This window comes from Larimichthys crocea, chromosome III (assembly GCF_000972845.2).
Source record: "Larimichthys crocea isolate SSNF chromosome III, L_crocea_2.0, whole genome shotgun sequence".
Lineage (NCBI taxonomy): Eukaryota > Metazoa > Chordata > Actinopteri > Sciaenidae > Larimichthys > Larimichthys crocea.
This window is the reverse complement of record NC_040013.1, coordinates 49,935,675-49,955,644: the sequence shown is the minus strand read 5'-3', so window position 1 is coordinate 49,955,644 and position 19,970 is coordinate 49,935,675. Positions and strand designations below refer to the sequence as shown.

Below are 19,970 nucleotides of genomic sequence, written 5' to 3'. Positions count from 1 at the left end.
ACTGTGCGCCCCCTTGTGGTAAAAGCATGTTAAACAAAGCTCCACTGTGCTGTAGATTATTTTTCTATTTGCAGCAAATGTGTCATTACAAAATCGTGAAACATTGCACTTCTTTGCATAGAGGGCATCTTAAAACCTTTAATAAAACAAAACTTAATACAAATATGGAACAAATTTCCTGTAGTACAAAGAGTTTACTAACACACAAGTCACTATCCACACAATGTAGCAGAGAAAACAACAAGTAGATTGCAGTTTGATGTCATTGCTACAGATGAAAGCTCTTCATCTTAATCTCAACACGGGCTTTAGAGAGATCCATAAACAGAGAAATAGATATGTTAATAAACATCAACTGACCTGTTTCAGTTTGACAGTTCTGAAGTGTTATTTGAAATACATACATCACATTGACATATTGTTTATTCTGTTGCAATAACAGTGAGGCAGTGTGGCATTTCCTACAAATCAATATCGCTGATACAGCATAACATCAACCGGCTAAAATATGATATCATTCCCCAGCTGGAGTCTAGAGAAGGTTCTGTCAGATCCATTCAACAGATCGAGCTACAGCCGGTGGGAAAAATAGACAAATGTGTATGTATGCCTTTATGTGACATTTAACAGATGGAAATGAAATGTGAAGCCCTTTTGTTAAGTTCAAACACCTATGAATAATTCTGAAGTCCCAGCCAGCATCAGGTAACACATTTTTTACAAGAAAGATCAGAGATAAACATCCACACAGGGCTGCTAGGCTGCGTCTACCAACACCAATCAGCACATAGGGCCGAACAAATGCAGCAGCTAATTTATTTGAGGCCACAGTCATACATGCAAAAATGTATTCTACATAATGTGCAACAATAACAACATATTCTAAAGAGAGGGGAAAAAAAGAGAACATGTTTCTGTAACGAGGAAACAAGTTCTGCTAAAAAAATAAAATAAAATAAAAAAACACATCTTTTCACAATTAGCCAAACAAATCAAAACATGCTTTTAAACGGTCTCAACATACAGTATAACTTTTGTTCTTTTCTTCAATAGATACAGTCTATATATATTATTTAGATATGTTTAACTTCCTCACAGCAGCACACACCTCATCAAACTCAAGCACATCAAAGTCTGCACCACGCGCTCATGTATATATTGATCATAAAATAAATTAAAAAAAAATAAAATGCTGGTCTATGACATGAACCAGTGTTTGATAATTATGCATTAACTAAAGAGTACTGAAGCATCTCATGCACAGAGAGGTTTCAGTATTTGCTGAGAGGTTTAAAAACATGCCGGATATGTTTGGATGAAGTTGCTCAAAGCTGCAATTTAATGATCATTCTGACCTAACTGAATGTATGATTAAAAGGAAATAAATGCTGGAACATTCACTAGTTTTATGTATGCAAAGGAAAACATTCTTAGTCATTTAGTTTTCATCACATCAGAGGGTCCAGTAAAACAGGGCTTCATAAGAGACAACAATAAAGAAAAATGATACAAATTAAAAATTCACTGCACAAAATCAAAGGTTTCACATTTTGGTAGGTTTTAAACTCACTGGAAAGCACATCCACAACTCAGTGGGCTTGAGAAACATAAAAAAAAAAAAAAAAGAAAAAAAGGTACAGGCACTTTTTCTGTAAAAAGTAGGTCAGTTCAAAGCTGCAAGGGAAGCCAAAAATATTACAATAACATCAACCGTTTCCTCTTTTAATACCTCAGCTCTGCTTCCATCCTGAGGCCTTCACATCCCAGTTCCAGCCTGCACATGTCTGTGTGTCTAAGCACGGCCAAAGGCTACACCCATATGGAAATATCGCTCAGTGTCTTCACAAAGTGTTCACGAACCACAGAGTTTTCTGCCTTTTTGTAAGTGAAGTTAGAATATCTGCACAAAGCAGACAATTATTATGCACTGGAAATATGAAAGCTAAAATGCAGCATGGCGATGAAGTAACTTACTCCGAGTGATGGATAAACCTCCTACTGTCTTTTCATAGGTCTCTAAATAAAATGAGTTGTTGTGGTTATAGAAACACATCCATGGTTCATGCAGTAATCATCAGCCTCATAGATATAACTGCATGTCACAAGAACAATAACAACAACATGATCCCTGAGGAATTGGGAACTGTAAACAAAAGTCACTCGTGGCAAAAACTGGCTGTAATAATTGATGTTGCAGGCTCTTTGTGACAGCCCATTCAATCTCCACCCAACACCTACATACGGACTGCAGGATAGCAAAATAGCAGATCTCTATGGTGTTCAATGGCCAGATACAAATCAGTCTGAGCATCTCTGGGAATGTGTCAAGTGACCAGCAGAGGCGCCACTGTGTACACTGAATGACTCAGGAACCAAAATCATCAACCACCCCTCCCACATTCTCATTCATATAGCCTGCACTCTTACTAAAGGGACAGACAAATATTTAAATCTGGCCATTATGAAACATTAAGTTTGAAATGAATACTTTGTGAAGACACTCCAGCAGACATATTTTTGATATACCTCTCATGTAGATAAATATGTACAAAATCATTGGACATATATATTTAATGTTCTAATTTGGCTATTTCAATATTTGTACATATGAGTGTCATTAAATATTATAAACTGCAAAAATAGAATAAACACATCGTTGGTAGAATGGTCAACAAAATTGTAATATGCAACAAATATTGAATAAAAGCCAAAAGTTGAATATCAAAAGATATTTATTGTATCTATCAGAACTTGTATGCAAATACACGTTGTTGTTTTTTTTACTAAAATATGTCATATTTCCATTTGGGAAAATCAGCTTGACTTCCATCGGTTTCCAGGACAAACAGCCCAGAAACTGTTGCAAGCTATACGGTGCATCTTCCACAGATCCAACATGCAAACTAACACACGCAACTAACGGCAAAGAAATGAACAGTACGCACACGTGACAACATTCACAACTGAGATACTGCACTCAGAATTCATGGAATTCAAGCAATGTCCACCACCACAAATGATTACCATTGAACACAGAACTTGAGAGTCGGAGGCATAGATGTTTAAGAAACAGTAAACGAGTTGAAAAGTCCAACTGCACTACAAACCGTGTGCAAAGCTAAGCGATACTCTGAAGGCTACATGGGTCACACTGTTATTGGAACTCCACTTTTGTAAGTGCAAAAAAAAAAAAAAAACGAAGTATTAGTTAACCAAATGTTAAGCAGTACACGCAGTGAGCACAAGCATCTATACCTGCTCGATCTATCGCTGCGTTTGGAGGCTGTTTAATCTACATAGCTACGCTGTCACTGGTCTAAGGCTCATTATTTTCAGTTTTTCATTCTTAAAAAAAAAATCTTGAAATTGTGTTTTGAGACGTGATAAGCAGCAGTAACTGATTTGAGGACTTTATTTACACTGCAGCAGGAAACAATGTTTGAAGGTGAATGGAAATGAAATAAAAAATAAAAATCCAAAAAATCAATTTTTGGGTGTAAAACTGAACATGATGAGCCTCATCTACGGTACAAGAAGCCATAGGATGATCACTGGAGATTACAGACGTTGTCATCTTAGTTGTCTACTTATTTCACAAGCGTAATATTCTACCTCTGTCTTGGAATGCGTCTGTCAGTTCAAATGCTGTTTGAGGGTCTTCTGCAGGGTGGAAAATTAACACCGGTCACCAGCCAAATACTGGCACATATAATGTGTTTCACTCCTCCGGTCACTTTGGTAGGTAATCAGTGTGTTTTTGTCAAATACAAACTCAGTTTGATTGGTAAAATAGTTACAGTGGCTAAAGATGTCTTGAAAACCACCAGCCGCTGTGGACAAAAAAATAAAATAAATAAAAATGTGTTTCCTGCTCTGGTCTTGCATATTGCTGCCAACAATCCGTACCAAAACCAAAAGAACTAGACAGACCCCAACGAGAAATGCCAGTTAGTGGTGATACAAAAGCCTGATGATTCAAACAGCTTAGTAGCAACAAAAGGCAAGGTTGGATTTATGCCCTCATCGTTTGCCTAGAGCCCAGTGAGGTCTACAATGGCCTTGATGAAGATGGTGTCGTCGCGTATGTAGGAGTTTTTAGAGTCCAGCTTGGAGAGTGGACAGAAGAGCGGGCAGCCGCTGGCGATGTTCATATCGCTGACAGGCCTCTGAAAGGACGAGGAGGAGATGTCCGGCCGGAAGGCATCGATAATGTGCTCCCTGTTGTTCTGGTCGAGCAGCATTAGGGTGACCTGGGTACACATGTTAGGAGTCTAGCCTTACATCTGCTCTAACGGAAAAACCGGAGCTGACCCACGAATGCAGGCCCAGTCTATAATGAACTATACAATGGATGATGCATTTAATCATTTTAATTTGTATGCACAGAATAGATCTTAAATCTTTTACTTCTAATCATCTGAAGACTTTTGTGTGTATATATACACACACAAACACACACACAAGTGATATCCTCAAGGCACTAGTGCCATCTTGTGTTTCAATGTGTAATACTATTTCATATGGATGTCAATGCAAGTAGTGTGTAAGAGCCTGGTCAAGCCAGCCCCTGTCTGAATTTGGACTTTCTACCAAAGAAGATTAAAGACATTCATTACACTCATATGATATTACACATCATGATTCAGTGACGTTGTTAAACTGTGTACTGTTTACACAGTTACCATTTAGGATTGCTGCTGACAGTGATACACTTCTTGCAGTACATTCGGTATGGAATAATATTACAATAACACAAGATGGCACCAGTGACTTGATGACATCAGTATATACAGTTACAGTGAGGTCCAAATGTCTGAGACTAGTTGTCAAGGTACTTCTGTTTTGCATATGTTTCAAATATAATAAAGTAAGTAAGTAAGTAAGTTAATAGTATTTTTGTTTAACAATTTGAGCAAAACGTTGAATCTCTGAAACTGTTGATGAATCTCAGAATCTCTTTGGTTTGTCCAACTTTTGCTTTGATGACAGCATGTACTCCAGCTGGACTCAACAAAAACCTGATGACTCATGTTATCTGTTATCATGATTTGACATTGTTCCAAAGAACTTCTTGTGATGACCCAGAATGCTTCCTCAGTCTTGTGCATCATTGATTTATTGGGATAAATCAGTGATGGTGTTGAGGTCTGGTGACGGTGGAAGAAAGTCCATGACGGTCAGGCCTTCTTAGTCTTCTTTGGTAGAGATCTCTCTAGTAGATCTTGTGAAGCTTTGAGGTGTGTGTGTGTTTGGGGTCATAATCCTGCTGCAGTATGAATCCCTCTCCACAGAGATACAAACCAGAGGGTGTAGCATGTCTCTGCTTCTCCTTGGTCAGGGTGGAGTCAGTTCAGAAGGTTTGATGCACTGTGGTATCATTCTCTCTCCTGTTGTGTTCTTACACACACACACACACACACTTCTGTTAGTCCATAAACATGGATTCATCAGTAAAGAGTCATCCACTATGAAATGCTGATATTTCTCAGTCCACGAGTGTTTGGCCTTGTTGTGCTCCTGAGAAGTGGCTCAGAAACTGCTACTCTTCCCCTGAAATCACCATGACCGCCTTCCTTTGACAGGACTTTTGTTGATTGGAGTCTTGCGTCTTTATTTATCAAATTCTTTTTTTCTCTATCTCTGAGGTAACTAAGCCGGATGTGTTGATCTTGTGTGTGTTCACTTTTGCTCTGCCTGATTATGCTTTGGATATAAACTGATTCAGTTTGTACAAAACATTTTGGAGTTCCATGCACTGCGCCCTTAGAAATTTTGAGTCTAGCCATTATTTGACTTCTGACACTGAACTCAAATCCTCAAACTTTCTTATTATTTCCAGGTTCACATGAATATATTAGAGAATTTCAACATGGTCTCAGACCTTTGGATGCCACTTTTGTTTTTGCTCCCAGATTTTTATAAGATGTTGTAAGAGGTCTAAGGCTTTTTCTATGCACACAAAAGGTTTATTTTTAAAGTCATGACAAACCCTACTCTGCCTCTGATTGGCTAGTAGGGGTTGTTCGGTGGATGGATTATTTTGGCAAAGGAAAAGTGCTCACTAACACAGATGTTAGCAAATTTGTGGACATATTTTAAACATTTTGTGTGCACAGAAGTCTTCGATCTTTTACTTCAACTCATGAAAAATGGGAGCAAACAGACACGGACATTATAATGAGTGTTACCTTCTGATTGAAAGGCCACTTGAGGAGTGCGTCGCTGTGTCCTCTCATCACCACAAAAAACAGAGACAAGTGGGTGCCACGACCCGTTCCGTCACCATTCAGGTAGATCCTTAGGCACATCTTGTAGCCGTATTTACTAGTATAGAAGGCTGAAAAAAGAACACATCAATGTTATCTTTAAAAAGCGGAAATCGGATTATTACTCAGATGTTAGTCATCATAGAAAGTTCTTACCAGGAGAGAACATAGCAGGAGCACGGCCAGCCACAGCATCCTGCCTCTTCTTGGTGAAGTCTGAGATCTTCCAGACAAAGATGCCATCGTACGTGGCTGCAGACATCTCCCTCATTTTCCCATCCATCTCCACGATGGACAGGTCCCTCAGACTCACCGTCCTCTCGAGCTGACGAACCTGCAGCAAAGCCAACACATAAACAAGACGGTTTATTTGAAAAGGACCAGTGTGAAGGATTTTGTGACATCTGGCTCATCTCAGCTGGCTGGAAAGCAAAAGTGATGTCTCATTTTGTTACCTTGTTGTTAAGGATCTCAATCTTGTCTTGGTCCAGTCGGTGTTGACGGTTGTAGGCCTCCATGGTGGTGCAGGAGCGCTCCATCTCTCTGTTGAGGACGCACACAATGTTCTCGAATGTGCTCACTTTGAGCTCCAGCTCCTGGCAGCGCCGGCTCAGTTCAGCCACCTTGGTCTTTTCACTCTGGAGTTGCAGCTCCAGGGCGGCACCGATAGCGCTCGGCAGCGGAGTGAAGGAGGTGGCCAGGGTCGGAGCACATGCACCCTGCACGGGAGCTGCACCACCCCCACCCACCTGGCTCATCTTCAGCTCCAGATCCCTGAGGGACTGGTGGAGCTCCTGTAACTTGTGGCTGGCCACCTCCAGGCTCTGGGGCTGCAGGCTCTCCAGGCTCACCTTGATGCCCATGATGAAATGCAGAAGAAGGTTGAGGTGTTCAAATGAACACTGTCGCTCATGGTCATGGATCTTCTCTTTCTCCACCTTGGTGTCAAAGAAAGATACAAGCAGCAATACATTAGAAACTAATCAATAGTCCTCATCCTTTAAATACTAATAGAAATGACATTTTAATGATGGATGAAGAATGTGCCACAGAAGAATTAAACAGTAAAAGCATACAGCAAGAAACAATGGAGCTAATAATGGATATATACTACACACTATACAAAGTATTCATCCCTGCAATGTTGTTGTTCAACATGAACTTTGTGTGACATCAAAGTGACAAATTGAGTATAAATATAGAATTCACACCCTTTAATATGCTGCTTCAACAGAACGTGTCTGGTGTTTTCGTAAGTTAAAAGTAATTGTTATAACACTCACAGCCAATACTCATATTCATACTGCTCCATCATGACAGAGTCAGCTGCTGAGACATCACTGATGTTCTGTGCTGTCTTAGTGAGGATAGACATATTTGGGAACTCACATTTATAGTTTGAATGGAGACATGTCATGTGTAATGAAGGTGTGCATTGATCTTTGGTTAAATACACATGTAAATACATAGAAATGAATTAAAGGTCCGGTGTATAGAATTTAGTTGCATCTAATCGCTGCATTGCGATCTCCTCACATGACCCTCACCTTCACTATTTAGATTATCTGTTCTGGGTTACTGTAGAAACACAATGTTTCAACATGTCGGTCTCCATGAAAGAGGCCCCGCTCCCACTGTAGACATTCAAAAAGATTCTTTTTTTTTTTTTTTTTTTTTTTTTAAAAAGGAGATTATACATGCATGAAAACATAGTTATAAATATTATTTTCCATGGCGGCCTTATGCTGAAAATAAAGTCCCCAAATCTTACAGACTGGACCTTTAAATAGATATGGTCCTATAACTTAGTCAGAGTTTTGTACATGTTAGCTAATATTACTGACAGACATGATTGAATGTAAGATAGTGCTTATAGTGCTACGGGTCTACAACCAAATCAATCAAATCAGGAGCTTCAATGTGAGATTGTGCAGATGCATGCAGGCTGTAGATCATTAGATTATGCATATTTATGCATTTGTTATGCATAATTTACTCTGTAATATTCACATTGAATCAGCCAAGATGTGAACGGTTAGCTGATACTTAGCAGGTAGCATTTTTAGCATTTCCCACTGTTTATGAAGGATCCCACAATATTTTAGTATAACATAATTCAGCATAGTATAATTGGTGTAATTCAATTTAAAGGGTTCAGTGTGTCGGAGTTATGATGCTCTATTAACTGAATGTGGCAGAAATGGAATAGGATATTCAGATCTATGTTTACATTAGTGTATAATCACCTTTTGTAAACTGAGATTTTTACATCTACAGATGCACCAGTTCATCCTCCACAGTCTGTCATGCTGAGACAACATGTTTCTACAGTAGCCCAGAGCAGACAAACTAAACACTGGCTTTCACATTTTTCAACCACCATAGTTTTTACTTCACGTTTGGAACAGGACAGTGAGTGGAGGGGGTTGTAAGTTTGCAACTTCACCACTAGATGGCACTAAATCCTACACACTAATCCTTTAACTCTAACAGGTCAACTTGCCACTGCATGCTAATTTTATATGCAGGCACTGTTTATATTGTTATTTATTTTATATTGTTATGTTATTTAGCAGCATTGATGTTTGTAAATGTTCTGCACAGCCTCCACCATTAGGTGAGAAAGTAGCCCGCAGTAGAAGAAGAAGTTCAATTGTAGTAATACAGTACAGAATTAAAATGACTGACACCGACTAAACTAGAATCTGTAGCAGGACTTAACTTAAACTGCTGTTTCCAAATAGTCTCAATACAACTTGACACAGCATGAATGTTCATGCTCATCTCCTTGGAAACAGTTTTAAAAAAAAAAAAAAAAAAAAAAACTACAGACCTAAACACACTGAATAAGGAATAAAAGACAATATCTCTGGTTCCATTTGTTATTTTTTTTAACTGTCCAACAAGACTCCAACACTGTGTCAGTAGAGTGTTCTTTTAAGGCTGTACATGTTTCTACTTAATACAGACATAACGGTGTGAATCCTGCAATAATCAAATAGTAACACACAAAATTAGATGAATACTTTATATAGGCACTGTGTGCGCACGCACGCACACATGCACACACACACAAACACGCACATACACATGCACGTACACACACCCACGTACATACACAAGGGCTTAATACTCAACAACACAGGATTCATTTACAGGCATGTGGCAACAAATTCTGTAATAACTGCTGAATAATGTAATACCTTGGCAAACTAAGACACTGTTCTCAGTGTAATAAATACTGTTCTACTAACATGATAGAATTTTCTTATTATATAAGAATATACTGTAATATGATACAGTACTGGGAAAAATCACATTACTTCCACATTTTGAGTTAAGTCATCAGTTTGAAGATTTTAGTCTAGTCCAATTATAAACTGGTTTTATCTACTGAGTGGGAGATTGTATTGAATGGTTCCAAGTTATTACATGCTCCTGTAGTTATTACATGAGCCATTGTTACACACAGAGCAAATTATGACAAAAATGTCTACTTACAGACGTATCGCAGCCAACAACATGAAATCTGCATGGTGCTTTAAATTTACTGCAGAACTTAATATGGTCCACATACTGCAAAACAAAAAGATGAAAGAAGCTAATGATCTATAGAATATGTTGTAGAAATTTGATCCCTAGCTAAATGGTAAATGAGATCAATCTAACAGAATTATGAGAAATCACTTGGAAAAGAAATATGCGCGGTACCTTTTCTCTGGGAATCTTTTTCTTTGCACAGCCTTCACAAATCATCGGGTACTTTGGACAGATTTCATCATGAGCCTGAAAACAAACAACGCCAAGTTAGTTTACATTAAAAGATAGATATCTGTTCCTACTACTGTCCTCGGACTCCTTCTGTCTGCTTCTCAGAAGCAGAATGGTGAGGGAGAGGTTGAAAGTTTAATGGAATAAAGTTTTGAAAAAATAATTTTAGTAGCTTATATTTTTTTATATTCTGGTATCAATAAAAAGTATGCTAAGTCAGATAATAGCACTTCCTGTTTGCAGTATACCTTTGGATGTACAGGTTACTCTCAGTGGATTACTTTTCATACTGAAGTAAATATAAAGGAGAATGTGAGGATTCTGAACATTTTTATAGTTTCTGAGTGGGTTTATGGCTGTGGGTTTGTGATGGACACATAATAATATCCTCAGGAAGTGGAGGGAAGTCACGCTGAATCTAAAGATACGTGTGTCACGTCTGTGTCATCAGATTTGACATAGTACAGACTCTGAGAAGGCGTATGAACAGGCATTTAAGGTTTTAACAGCCTCCTACTGCAGCTCCAACTACTGCATGTTTACAGGTGCCACAATAACTAACTCACAGTTGTTTTGAGATCGTCTGCATGAACACGTTCCCTTTAATTCACGCAGTATATTTTCCTCATGTCAAGTCAGGCTTGAAATTTAAAGACAGGAACTTTCATCACTCAATCACCAGGAGTCAAACATCATCGCCTGTGACTGTGCTTACGTCATGCTATGATAGCTGAGACAGTTACAGTTTACAGTTACAGTGTGAGGATCACCGCAAGAGATGGTTAAATGTTCAAGTAGAGCAAATAAGTGAACCTCTGATTAATCACAGACATTTAATAACAAACTCATCACAACTTTAAGAAGATATAAAATGTATTAGACCACCACCCAATGTCAAGTTTATGGTAATTACCCAAATCATTTTTTATGTTTCTGGTTCATACAGCAGCATGTGGAAGCTCTTTAATCAAAAGGATAGTTTTAATGCTAAAACATAATTATTATTATATATTGTTATCCATGAAATTTACTGTTTTACAAAAAAACTGAAAAAATAGTAAAGCACATTATTATTTTTGATTACGATGTTCAAATTATAGTTATTTCTGCATTCCTAAACAGAAGAATTAGATTTAGTGGCTGAATGTTGATTGCTGATGCATGATTAATTTGTTACTTCTCAGATTTTGGTATAAAAAAAGCTGAATTCAGTTTAAATTCCTTGTTCCCTTATGGCAAAACGTGGAGAGCTCACAGAAAAAATGAAAGAGTCTACATTAAAGCACTTCATGGTTCTGGATGATCTCTGACAGGTGGTCTAATAAATTTGTTGAGCACTGTATATTAAAATACAATATGATTTGTCAACACCTCATATGACAGCTTGCACAGGCTGAGCTTATATTTTCTTTTATTCAATAATATTCAATAATAGTGAGAGCAGACTATATGCACCTAATACACTGAGTTATAATCTGAGTTATGCTCCTGTGGGTAGATTTAACATATATCTATTTTATTTGTATACATTTGTTTTTTCATTTTTCTTTGTTTATTTCTTATCTACCTATTTGTTTATTTTTCTTTAGAATTTGTGTTTAAGACTGCTTGATCCTTATATACAATCCTGTATGTTTTTATTTCATTTCAATTTATTATCTGTAAATGTAAATATTTGCTTTTATAAATGAAAATGAATTAAAACATTCTCAAGCTTTATTGTATAGATGCAGCTGAGGAATGACAGGAATGTGGGGAGAGAGAATGACATGCAGCAAAGGGCCACAGGTCGGATTCGAACCCTGGGCTGCAGCATCAAGGACTGAGCCTTTGTACATGAGGCGGATGCTCTACCAACTGAGCTAAATAACACCCCATAAATATGAAAATGATCACTGACATAATGATATACTGTATGTATGTCTTCTGTAGCTTGATAAAAATATTAGAAACACTGATCAGAGCTGCAGTGTCAGATGGCCTAAACTAAATAAGGCAGCAAGTATCATGTTACAATATTACAATACAACATATCCCAGAAACACTAACTCCTAAATAAAGAAAGTCATTGAACATTGTTTGATTCTAATAAGACAGAGCAGAGACGTCTGACCTTGATGTTCTTTAACAGGAAGGGTTCTTTGCAGTACTTGCAGTTGAGCGTCCTCTCTGGACACTCCCTCTCGTTGTGGCGCTCTTGTTCGTTGGCTCTCATCAGCTCTTTACAGGAAGGACACAGGATGATCATGAAGTCACAGTTCCCCTCGTGGCTGGCCTGCAGGTGATCGACAAACACACTTTTTCAACACTTGTTCTAGTGTTTAATTACTGTTTAATGAACTTGGGTGTACCTTTGACTTGATGATGTCACTGACTGTAGATTGCCACCACGTGGCATATGTACATACAAGGACGTACGTGACACTTGGTTGAACTTGCCTTGAAAAAGACCAAGTGTGGTGGAAACATCATGGATACAAAAAAGTCACAATGGTGAATGGTAAAATATGTGTAAGAACTGCACATATCTGATAATGATTAGAAAGTAATGAAGGAATGAATTTCATTGTTATTTTTGTCGTCTAATTCTAACACATTTAGTAAAAAAAACAAACAATGAATGTTTAAAGGAGAAAAAAATCAGGAGCTGTGGCATCAAGTTTCCAGTTATTCATGTAGATCTTTATAAATAAATACTGAAGTGACTTCTTATTTTAGTTTTCATAAAATCAGTGAGACAATGATTGGGGCTCAATGGCACAAAATTCTTCTCAGTGCTAATGAATTTGGAGATGAGAATATTAGATAGTGGATACACATCATGTAGTGTGTTCAGATGAGTTTGTCATGCTGGTGGACTGAAAGTGACAAGTTGACAATGAGTAGTTTTGACCGTTACTAATATGTTTCAATTAATGCACATACTGTATGTTCTTTCAATCCACTATAATGTGAAAGCATGTTTTATCATCAATTCCTCCACAGTCAGCTACTGTAACCAAGAGTTTATATGTGAATGTGTAAAATACACAACTACACACTGTGTTTAAAAACCATATAAACTGTGTGTAAACGTCTTTATTTATTTTGTTTATTTGCAGCATAGAGCGAGAGCACATGCTTTAATTTGTCTTTTGATATTTAATGATGTGTTTTTTTTTAGATCGGCAGTCTCCAACACGCCTGGCTGTTCAACTCATGCAACTGCAGGTTTATTTATGAAGATTTACTTCCCTAAGAACAAGATTTCAATTGTAGTACACCATCTTAAATTCTTATATTCTTATTCTTTATTTGAACATGTTGTGAGGCCCGCCACAGGTCCACAGGGGAAATTAGCTATAGAGAAACTGTTGCCTGAACCAGGCTGTAATGTTGTTTATTTCTGCTGTGAAGTTGGACATTTTAATATGGCCGCTTATGCTTGAGGGAATACAGTTTTTAGCACTTCCACATTGGCTCCATTTCCCAGCATCGGAGTTTGACGCTTGTTAGTGATGTATATACATATCAAATCTTCAAATAATACATTGGAAAAGTATAAAATATGGGTCCTTTAAGTCATTTGATTATTTAGATCTTAGATCTTAGTCCTGGATAATTTAACGATAGCTTTGGTTACTGTGGTAACAAAAAGTACAATTGAATTCTAAAGTAGATCATCTTTAAGCAGCTACTACAGCATGTTGGGTTGGGGGATCTGTTTATGGGGTAGCCAAACAAATTTACATCGTCTAAATAAAAGGACAAAGTCAAGAATGGGTTAAACCAAGCCACACTGAGTTTTGGTTTCACTCGGGAAGTGAACTCCGTGTGAAATGTCACAAGAGCTTCCCAGACACAACCTACTCAAGGCCAGACGCTGCGTACATGGCAATGGCAGAACAGGCAGACTTCCTGCAATATTACTGCATTTATTCATGATACAGTCATTTTCCGCGAAATGTTACTACTGTCTGTCTTGAGGTGAGAAAATGGAGATAGAGATTTCCCTGAATATCGATCCCTGTTGCTCTATTTCAGGGAGAGACAACATGAGTAGAAGGGGTTTAAACTACACATAATTTAACACATAATAAATTATTCTGTTTTAATGTTCTCTCATTGTCTTTGTGTTAATATATAAGTGAAATATGCCTTTACACACACACACACACACACACACACACACACACACACACACGGTCTCAGAAAGTGGCTGATAGAGCAAACAAACACACCAGCCACGGTCTAAACTAAAAGGATGTTTGACTTGGAGCAGGTGTTCGTTTCACAGCCTGCTTTGCATTGAGTGTGCACCTCGAATTCTTTGATAGTTCCTGTCCACGTGCATCCTTCGTTGGGACAGACAGCTGCCAAGGCCTCCACTTCTCTCCGAGCTGCATTGTCAGGAAAAGCCTGCACAGAGAAGCACAGGTTGTTGTCACTTGCAGTCTGGTTTGAGTCTTCAGTTACAGTGTGAAGGGTACAGTTACAAACACCGTCGAAGATACTCGGAGCTCACTTTTCTCTCCTGGCTCCGATTTCTCCAGCACATATGGTCATTCTAGGGACAAAGCACAACTGTAGTCGCTCCATCTATTGTCTACACTGCCAAGAGTTATAGAGCAGTCACAAGTTTTATGTTTTGTTGGCTCTACACTTATAAAAACAAACAGTGAAATAATGTTAAAGCACTGACTCTCAGGCTTGTTTGAAGGTTTTTGGCTCCCATCACCTGCAAGCCAAAAATACCCAAACTGGCCAAAGTCCACTCCTAATGAGTGACTCTTCATTACGTTAACAAACAAGGTGCATTAAGTGCATACTAATGCTTTGTTTAATGTAACTGTAAGAAATAAATGTACTTACACCACCTTGCTTGAGAATGGAGGTGGGTTCCTCGAACAAGTCTTCTTTGATGCAAGCGCTGCATTTCTGTGGTCCAGAGCTTGAAGAGAGGAATGACAAATATTAACATTAGTATACATACTGTGCCATCTACCATGTGTCAGACAATACAGGTACTCGATATTACTATTAAAGGTCCAGTGTGCAGGATTCAGTGGTATCTAGCACTGCACCACTGCAAATTTTCACAAATGTTTACATTTCATAAACAAATCGTTTGATCAATTAATCGAGAAAAGAAGATGGCAGGTGAATCAATAATGAAAGTCATTGTTAGTTAAGGCCATACACACATACCACAGTCTCCATTGCTGTTTTATTCTCATTCAGGACACGTTTCAATACCTAAACTTCATAAAATAATATAGACAAACTCCAAAGGAATGCTGTTCACATCAACAAACAACAAGTTTACTGTGAGAAATGTGCTAACAACACAAAAATGCTGTTTATGACCTATTTCCTGTGCTGCCTGGAGTAACAGTAATATTCGCACTTTAGATAAAGTATATAGTGACATTGGGCTGAGCACCTTTCAAGATATTAGAGACAGGTATAATTTGCCAGCAAACTCGTTCTTTTTTTATCTGCAACTTAGATCATCTTTACAAGCACATGGTGCTCTGGCACAACAACCGCTACCCATTCACCCACTATACAAATTATTTGCCACTCGAATTAAAAAGAGAGGTGTAGTATCTGCATTTTATCATTTTTTCCTGGAGGCCTCCTATAATGAATTATCACTTGACAGAATTTGGAGGAATGACTGCCCAAATATGAACTCTGACTTTGATTGGTCTCAGGTCTGGGCAAACATTAGAGAGGCTTCCCGCAACCCAGACAATCAGCAGATCCACTTTAATTATGTACACAGAACGTATTTAACCCCTCGCAAACTCCACTGTATGAAGTTGATAGCTGATCCTTTGCGTAGCCTATGTTCTATGAAGGCTGTTGGCACTTTTTTGCATATGATGTGGAATTGCCCTTCAGTTTCACAGTTTTGGTCTAAGGTGGCAGCCAAGCTTTCTGATTTAGTATCAGTGACCATGCCAGTGACTATACTTGTCCTTTTGCTAAGTGATTTGTCAGAAGTTAACATTACTAAACTCAAAAAGCGCACTGTATTGGCTGGCTTAACAGCTGTCAAGAAGTTGATAGCCTTAAGATGGAAACCTCCCCATTCTCTCACCATCAGACAATGGGCACTTACTTTTCTAGATGTAATTTATCTAGAACTATCAACTGCTAGAATTAATGGCGCTAATGAGGTTACCATAAACAACTGGCGTGCAACAGCTGACTCACTGAAAGAACTTATAAGATAAGGTCTTCCCTTACTTGAAGGACCCCTCTGTCCTTCTTGTTTCTCCTGATTGGGTTTGTGTGTGTATGGATGTGAGCGCACGTGTGTGTAATAGTCATACACTCCATAGGATGTTAGTAACTTAAGAGATCGTACCAGGGTGAGGGTGGTGTTGGGGTGGGGCATGTGAGGAGTGGTGCCTCCTTTTTTTTTTTTTTTTTTAATTTATTATTTTTATGTGCTTTTTTTTTTTGGTTTGGTTTGATTTTGCTTGCACCTATGAGGTGCAAGGTTAATGTAATTTAGTTTTTACAGTCAATTTTGTACTGTTTTCTACTAATGTCAATTAATGAGTCATGTCCTTTGGTTGTAACTATTTTTGTTAAATAAACATTTGATCACAAAAAATGCTGTTTATATTAATTGCAATCATCTTATTAAGGCCGTTTCCACACAGCTGATCAGTCATCAGTTACCAAACTGTTGCAACTGCATGATCATATTATCAGGGGGTCCTGAGGGGGTGAAATGCTTGACAAGTTCCCATCAGGTAGAGTGCACACAGAGACCTAGAAACTAAGCACAACTCCTATGGGGCAAATGTTAACAAATACACATTTATTGAGGAATAATGGATAACAAAACAACAATAAAAATCAATCAACAATCAATATTGTCGGCGGTGTCATCAACAATAATAACTAAAGAAACAACAAAAGGTGAAAATAAAAAATGAGTGCATCTCACACATGCGCAGTGAGAGGAGAAAGAAATCAGTGATCTCACTACTACGATTGTCTTCTGGCTGCGCTGTTAGTCCAAACACCACACACATTCACAGGCTGGATTTTTTTTATGTGTTTTTGTTTCTGTGTCATACAATCCCGTCGTAGTCTCGTTCCTACTGTCATTCTGACAAAATAAATCCCCAGACGAGTCCACATATTACACGGGCTGGACAGGACTCCTGTCGGGTCACGTTATCCACAATATGGATAAAGGTCATCCGAAAGTCCGAGCAAAAAATGGCCACTTTAACGTCAGCTCGCTTATCGACAAAGACACACATCAAGAGGAACACATTGTGAAGGCTTTAACAGCTGCAGGACATCCTGATAAATTCGGCATACATGCCGACCTTCTGTCACTTTATTAAAACACACTGTCAAGTTCAAGTCTCCGACATGTACAGCTACTCCGGCCAGCCAGAGGGTTAGCGGGACTAGCTCCGAGGACACCTGGCCAGCCCATCACACAAGTTGAGCTTTTATGGAAGCAAGTGGAGATAGGTGAATTAATGCCGAATTTCACTGGCTCTATTTTATCTATATAGAGTAACATGTCTTTGTAGTCGTACCCAGCGTTACCTGTGACAACAAGTAGGGCGGCATTGAAGTGAAAGATATCTGAAGGAGGGCTGGTGACAGGCTCTGACTGCTCACACAGGCTACACATCTAGCTAGCTCGCTGGCAACCATGACAGTACTCACCTCACAATTTTGTTGAAACAGAACGAACAAAAGCGGTGACCACACTGAGCTTGCAGCGGCCTTCTCAGGATTTTCTGGCACGAATTGCACAGATGCTTGTCTTCGAGGTTGTTGGCCAGAATTTTCTTTGGGAAGCCAGGTTTGTTGCCTTCCAGGGAAGATGGTGGAGACGGCTCCTGTGCAGCCATTATTCCCCTTGAACAATATCGGGGTACTCAGCGGGGTGTGTTCAAGACAGCAAACACAGCTGAATGTGATTTTACAAATAATCGCCAGCAACGACTCATTGCTCTTTGGCAAGATATTCAAATATGTATCCCTGTTTATGTCAAGAACGCATAACGATGCGTAGGCTCCATATGCATACACAAACAGGACCAGGCGTTTTTCATGTGATAAAAGTGACAGCTGAGGATGCTATGTTCAGGGTGCGAGTTACTACGTCTACCGCTAGGTGCCGCAAGCCCGAGAGAAGAGCATCTGAGCGGGTACCATCGGGAAGCAGGCTGCGCTGGATTGGACAATATGGACTGGCCACAGCTGCTGCAAGTTAGCCACGCGTAGCCAGCACAATACCGGAAGTATTGCCAGTGTTGTCTTCAAAATAAAGGCGAGGTATTGGATGTGTGCTATGTAGTATTCCAAAGATGTCTTGGAAAGAGACAGATAAATTATATATATACACACACACAGAATATATATTTATTTCTGTTGTCTTCTGTTTAAGAGATTGATATTTGACTCTCTTTTGATTTGATATGAAACTCTGCATCCTAATTGAAACTATGGAAATATGTGACTTTAATTGATAGTTGTGAGGTTGTCAAGTACTAACCTCTATTTCCAAGTACAGCCTACCTATATGACGAGAATAATATCCCATAAAACAACATTCAGTCGACTTTTCCCGTTAAAATTCAGATTATTTCTCACGTTTGTACTATATCGCCATTAGTAAAGCATCTTTTTTATTTTGAAAGTGTGACGGAAGTTGTACATTTCGGTGTCATGCTTGACGCTGCCTCCGTGGAGCTGCTTTCTTTGCAAAGGAATGTCGCTGTTATACCGCTGTCGGGATGGAGGTCTGACAGATGTTTTGAGGAAAAGATGTCGAGGCTGCAGTGTCTTATCATATTGAATAACCGTGAGTAATTGTCGCTGCTGTACCTGGAAGAAAACAGCCGGTCACAGCTGCCGTTTGATGGCACTGAGCGCAGAGGGGGAAGCTAAGCTAATATCTGCTGAATGGCTAACGTTAGCTAAACAGAGCCAGCGGATAACGTTACCCTTTAGACGGGATAGGTAACAAACCCGGCTGCCTCATCACTGTGTGAAGCCTCTGTTGACCTTGACATATCCTTTGGGTATTTTGCTTTAACTCGTTCAAGCTTTGCTTAAAAAAAAAAAAAAAATCCGTACAGCCTTCTCTCAGCTGAGCTAACAGCCCGGAGAGCTAATGCTAGCTGGATCCCGTTAAAGGGAAGATTCACCTTTTAATGATTCATTCACTGTTTTTACCACGAGACCGTGCAGCCCGGCTTTGGTGTGAGATACTCTGTCCTCTAAGCTGCGCAGAGACACACACTGTAAGTTACTGGAGACAAACCCCGAAGCTGATCTTGATGGTGAATAATGTAACGCTAACACTGAGACAGGACCTGACCGGGGCACGGAGTCGTGTTTTGATACATTGATTTACAGTATGTCATCACCAATGTAGCTCAGATATTTCACTTCTAAATCAGTGAGCCACTTACTGATTGACTGGTTTTCAGTGCAGCTGCTGCAGAAAGTGTCACCTGACCACACCATCACACACAGCCCCGGGCTGTGCCTCTTACGGATAGGAATCACATTTAACTCACAGAGCTGACATCTTGATTTTTCGAAAAAACTGAAACCATGTCTGCAAAAACCAGAAGCTTGTTTAATGTTTAAAACACTTACTGTTGCTCTGAAGGTATTTTCAAAAAACAATCTGGATGAAAAAACTCCTAGCTGTGACCAGATTTCCTCCAGAGAGAGTCAGAAATTGTTTTGTATGGAAATTTAAAATAATACTAGACATGGTCCCAAATAACGATTAACCTTAACTAACGTTTTGATTATGTTCTTGATTAATCATTGGATCTACAAAATGTCAGGCCAGTGGTCCAAAATCCGAAGATATTCAGTATCCTCTGAAAGAAGACAAAATAATATTCATCCTTTGGACGTGCAGGATGAATCATATCTCAAAGCTGT

At 38.9% G+C, this 19,970-nt stretch overlaps 2 protein-coding genes across 7 annotated transcripts in view; one reads left to right on the top strand and one right to left on the bottom strand.

Moving 5' to 3' along the window:
* Positions 1 to 187: 187 nt before the first annotated feature.
* LOC104930866 (TNF receptor-associated factor 2) lies at positions 188 to 18,347 on the bottom strand. 3 transcript variants are annotated; one of them, XM_019264384.2, is made up of 11 exons: positions 17,727 to 18,345; positions 14,889 to 14,967; positions 14,542 to 14,583; positions 14,337 to 14,435; positions 12,151 to 12,312; positions 9,978 to 10,052; positions 9,768 to 9,842; positions 6,722 to 7,204; positions 6,423 to 6,600; positions 6,189 to 6,337; positions 188 to 4,250 (listed from the first exon to the last, which is right to left on the bottom strand). In XM_019264384.2, the coding sequence occupies exons 1-11, from the start codon at positions 17,912 to 17,914 to the stop codon at positions 4,032 to 4,034; spliced, it is 1,749 nt and encodes a 582-aa protein (XP_019119929.1). In that variant the 5' UTR covers positions 17,915 to 18,345; the 3' UTR covers positions 188 to 4,031. The 3 variants fall into 3 exon arrangements, with proteins under 3 accessions (XP_019119929.1, XP_019119930.1, XP_019119933.1); XM_019264388.2 differs by lacking the exon at positions 188 to 4,250 and adding an exon at positions 4,260 to 5,397 and having other exon boundaries at positions 17,727 to 18,347; XM_019264385.2 differs by lacking the exon at positions 14,542 to 14,583 and having other exon boundaries at positions 17,727 to 18,344.
* Positions 17,507 to 19,970, top strand: part of rabl6b (RAB, member RAS oncogene family-like 6b) — a 14,727-nt gene continuing 12,263 nt past the window's right edge. For 2 of the 4 annotated variants that reach the window (XM_027278526.1, XM_027278523.1), the window contains exon 1: positions 18,718 to 18,870. The gene's annotated coding sequence lies outside the window, so the exon portion shown is untranslated. Of the gene's footprint in view, positions 17,526 to 18,717; positions 18,871 to 18,909; positions 19,313 to 19,970 lie in introns of those variants that run through there. The other 2 variants (XM_027278525.1, XM_027278524.1) reach the window with 2 other exon arrangements.

Coding starts and splice junctions, on each gene's coding strand:
- LOC104930866 (XM_019264384.2), bottom strand. CDS start 17,914: ATGGCTGCACAGGAGCCGTCTCCACCATCTTCCCTGGAAGGCAACAAA. Junction 12,313..14,336: donor GAACTATCAAAGAATTCGAG/GTGCACACTCAA, acceptor GATCACCTGCAG/GCCAGCCACGAGGGGAACTG. Junction 6,601..6,721: donor TTGAGATCCTTAACAACAAG/GTAACAAAATGA, acceptor GCTTTGCTGCAG/GTTCGTCAGCTCGAGAGGAC.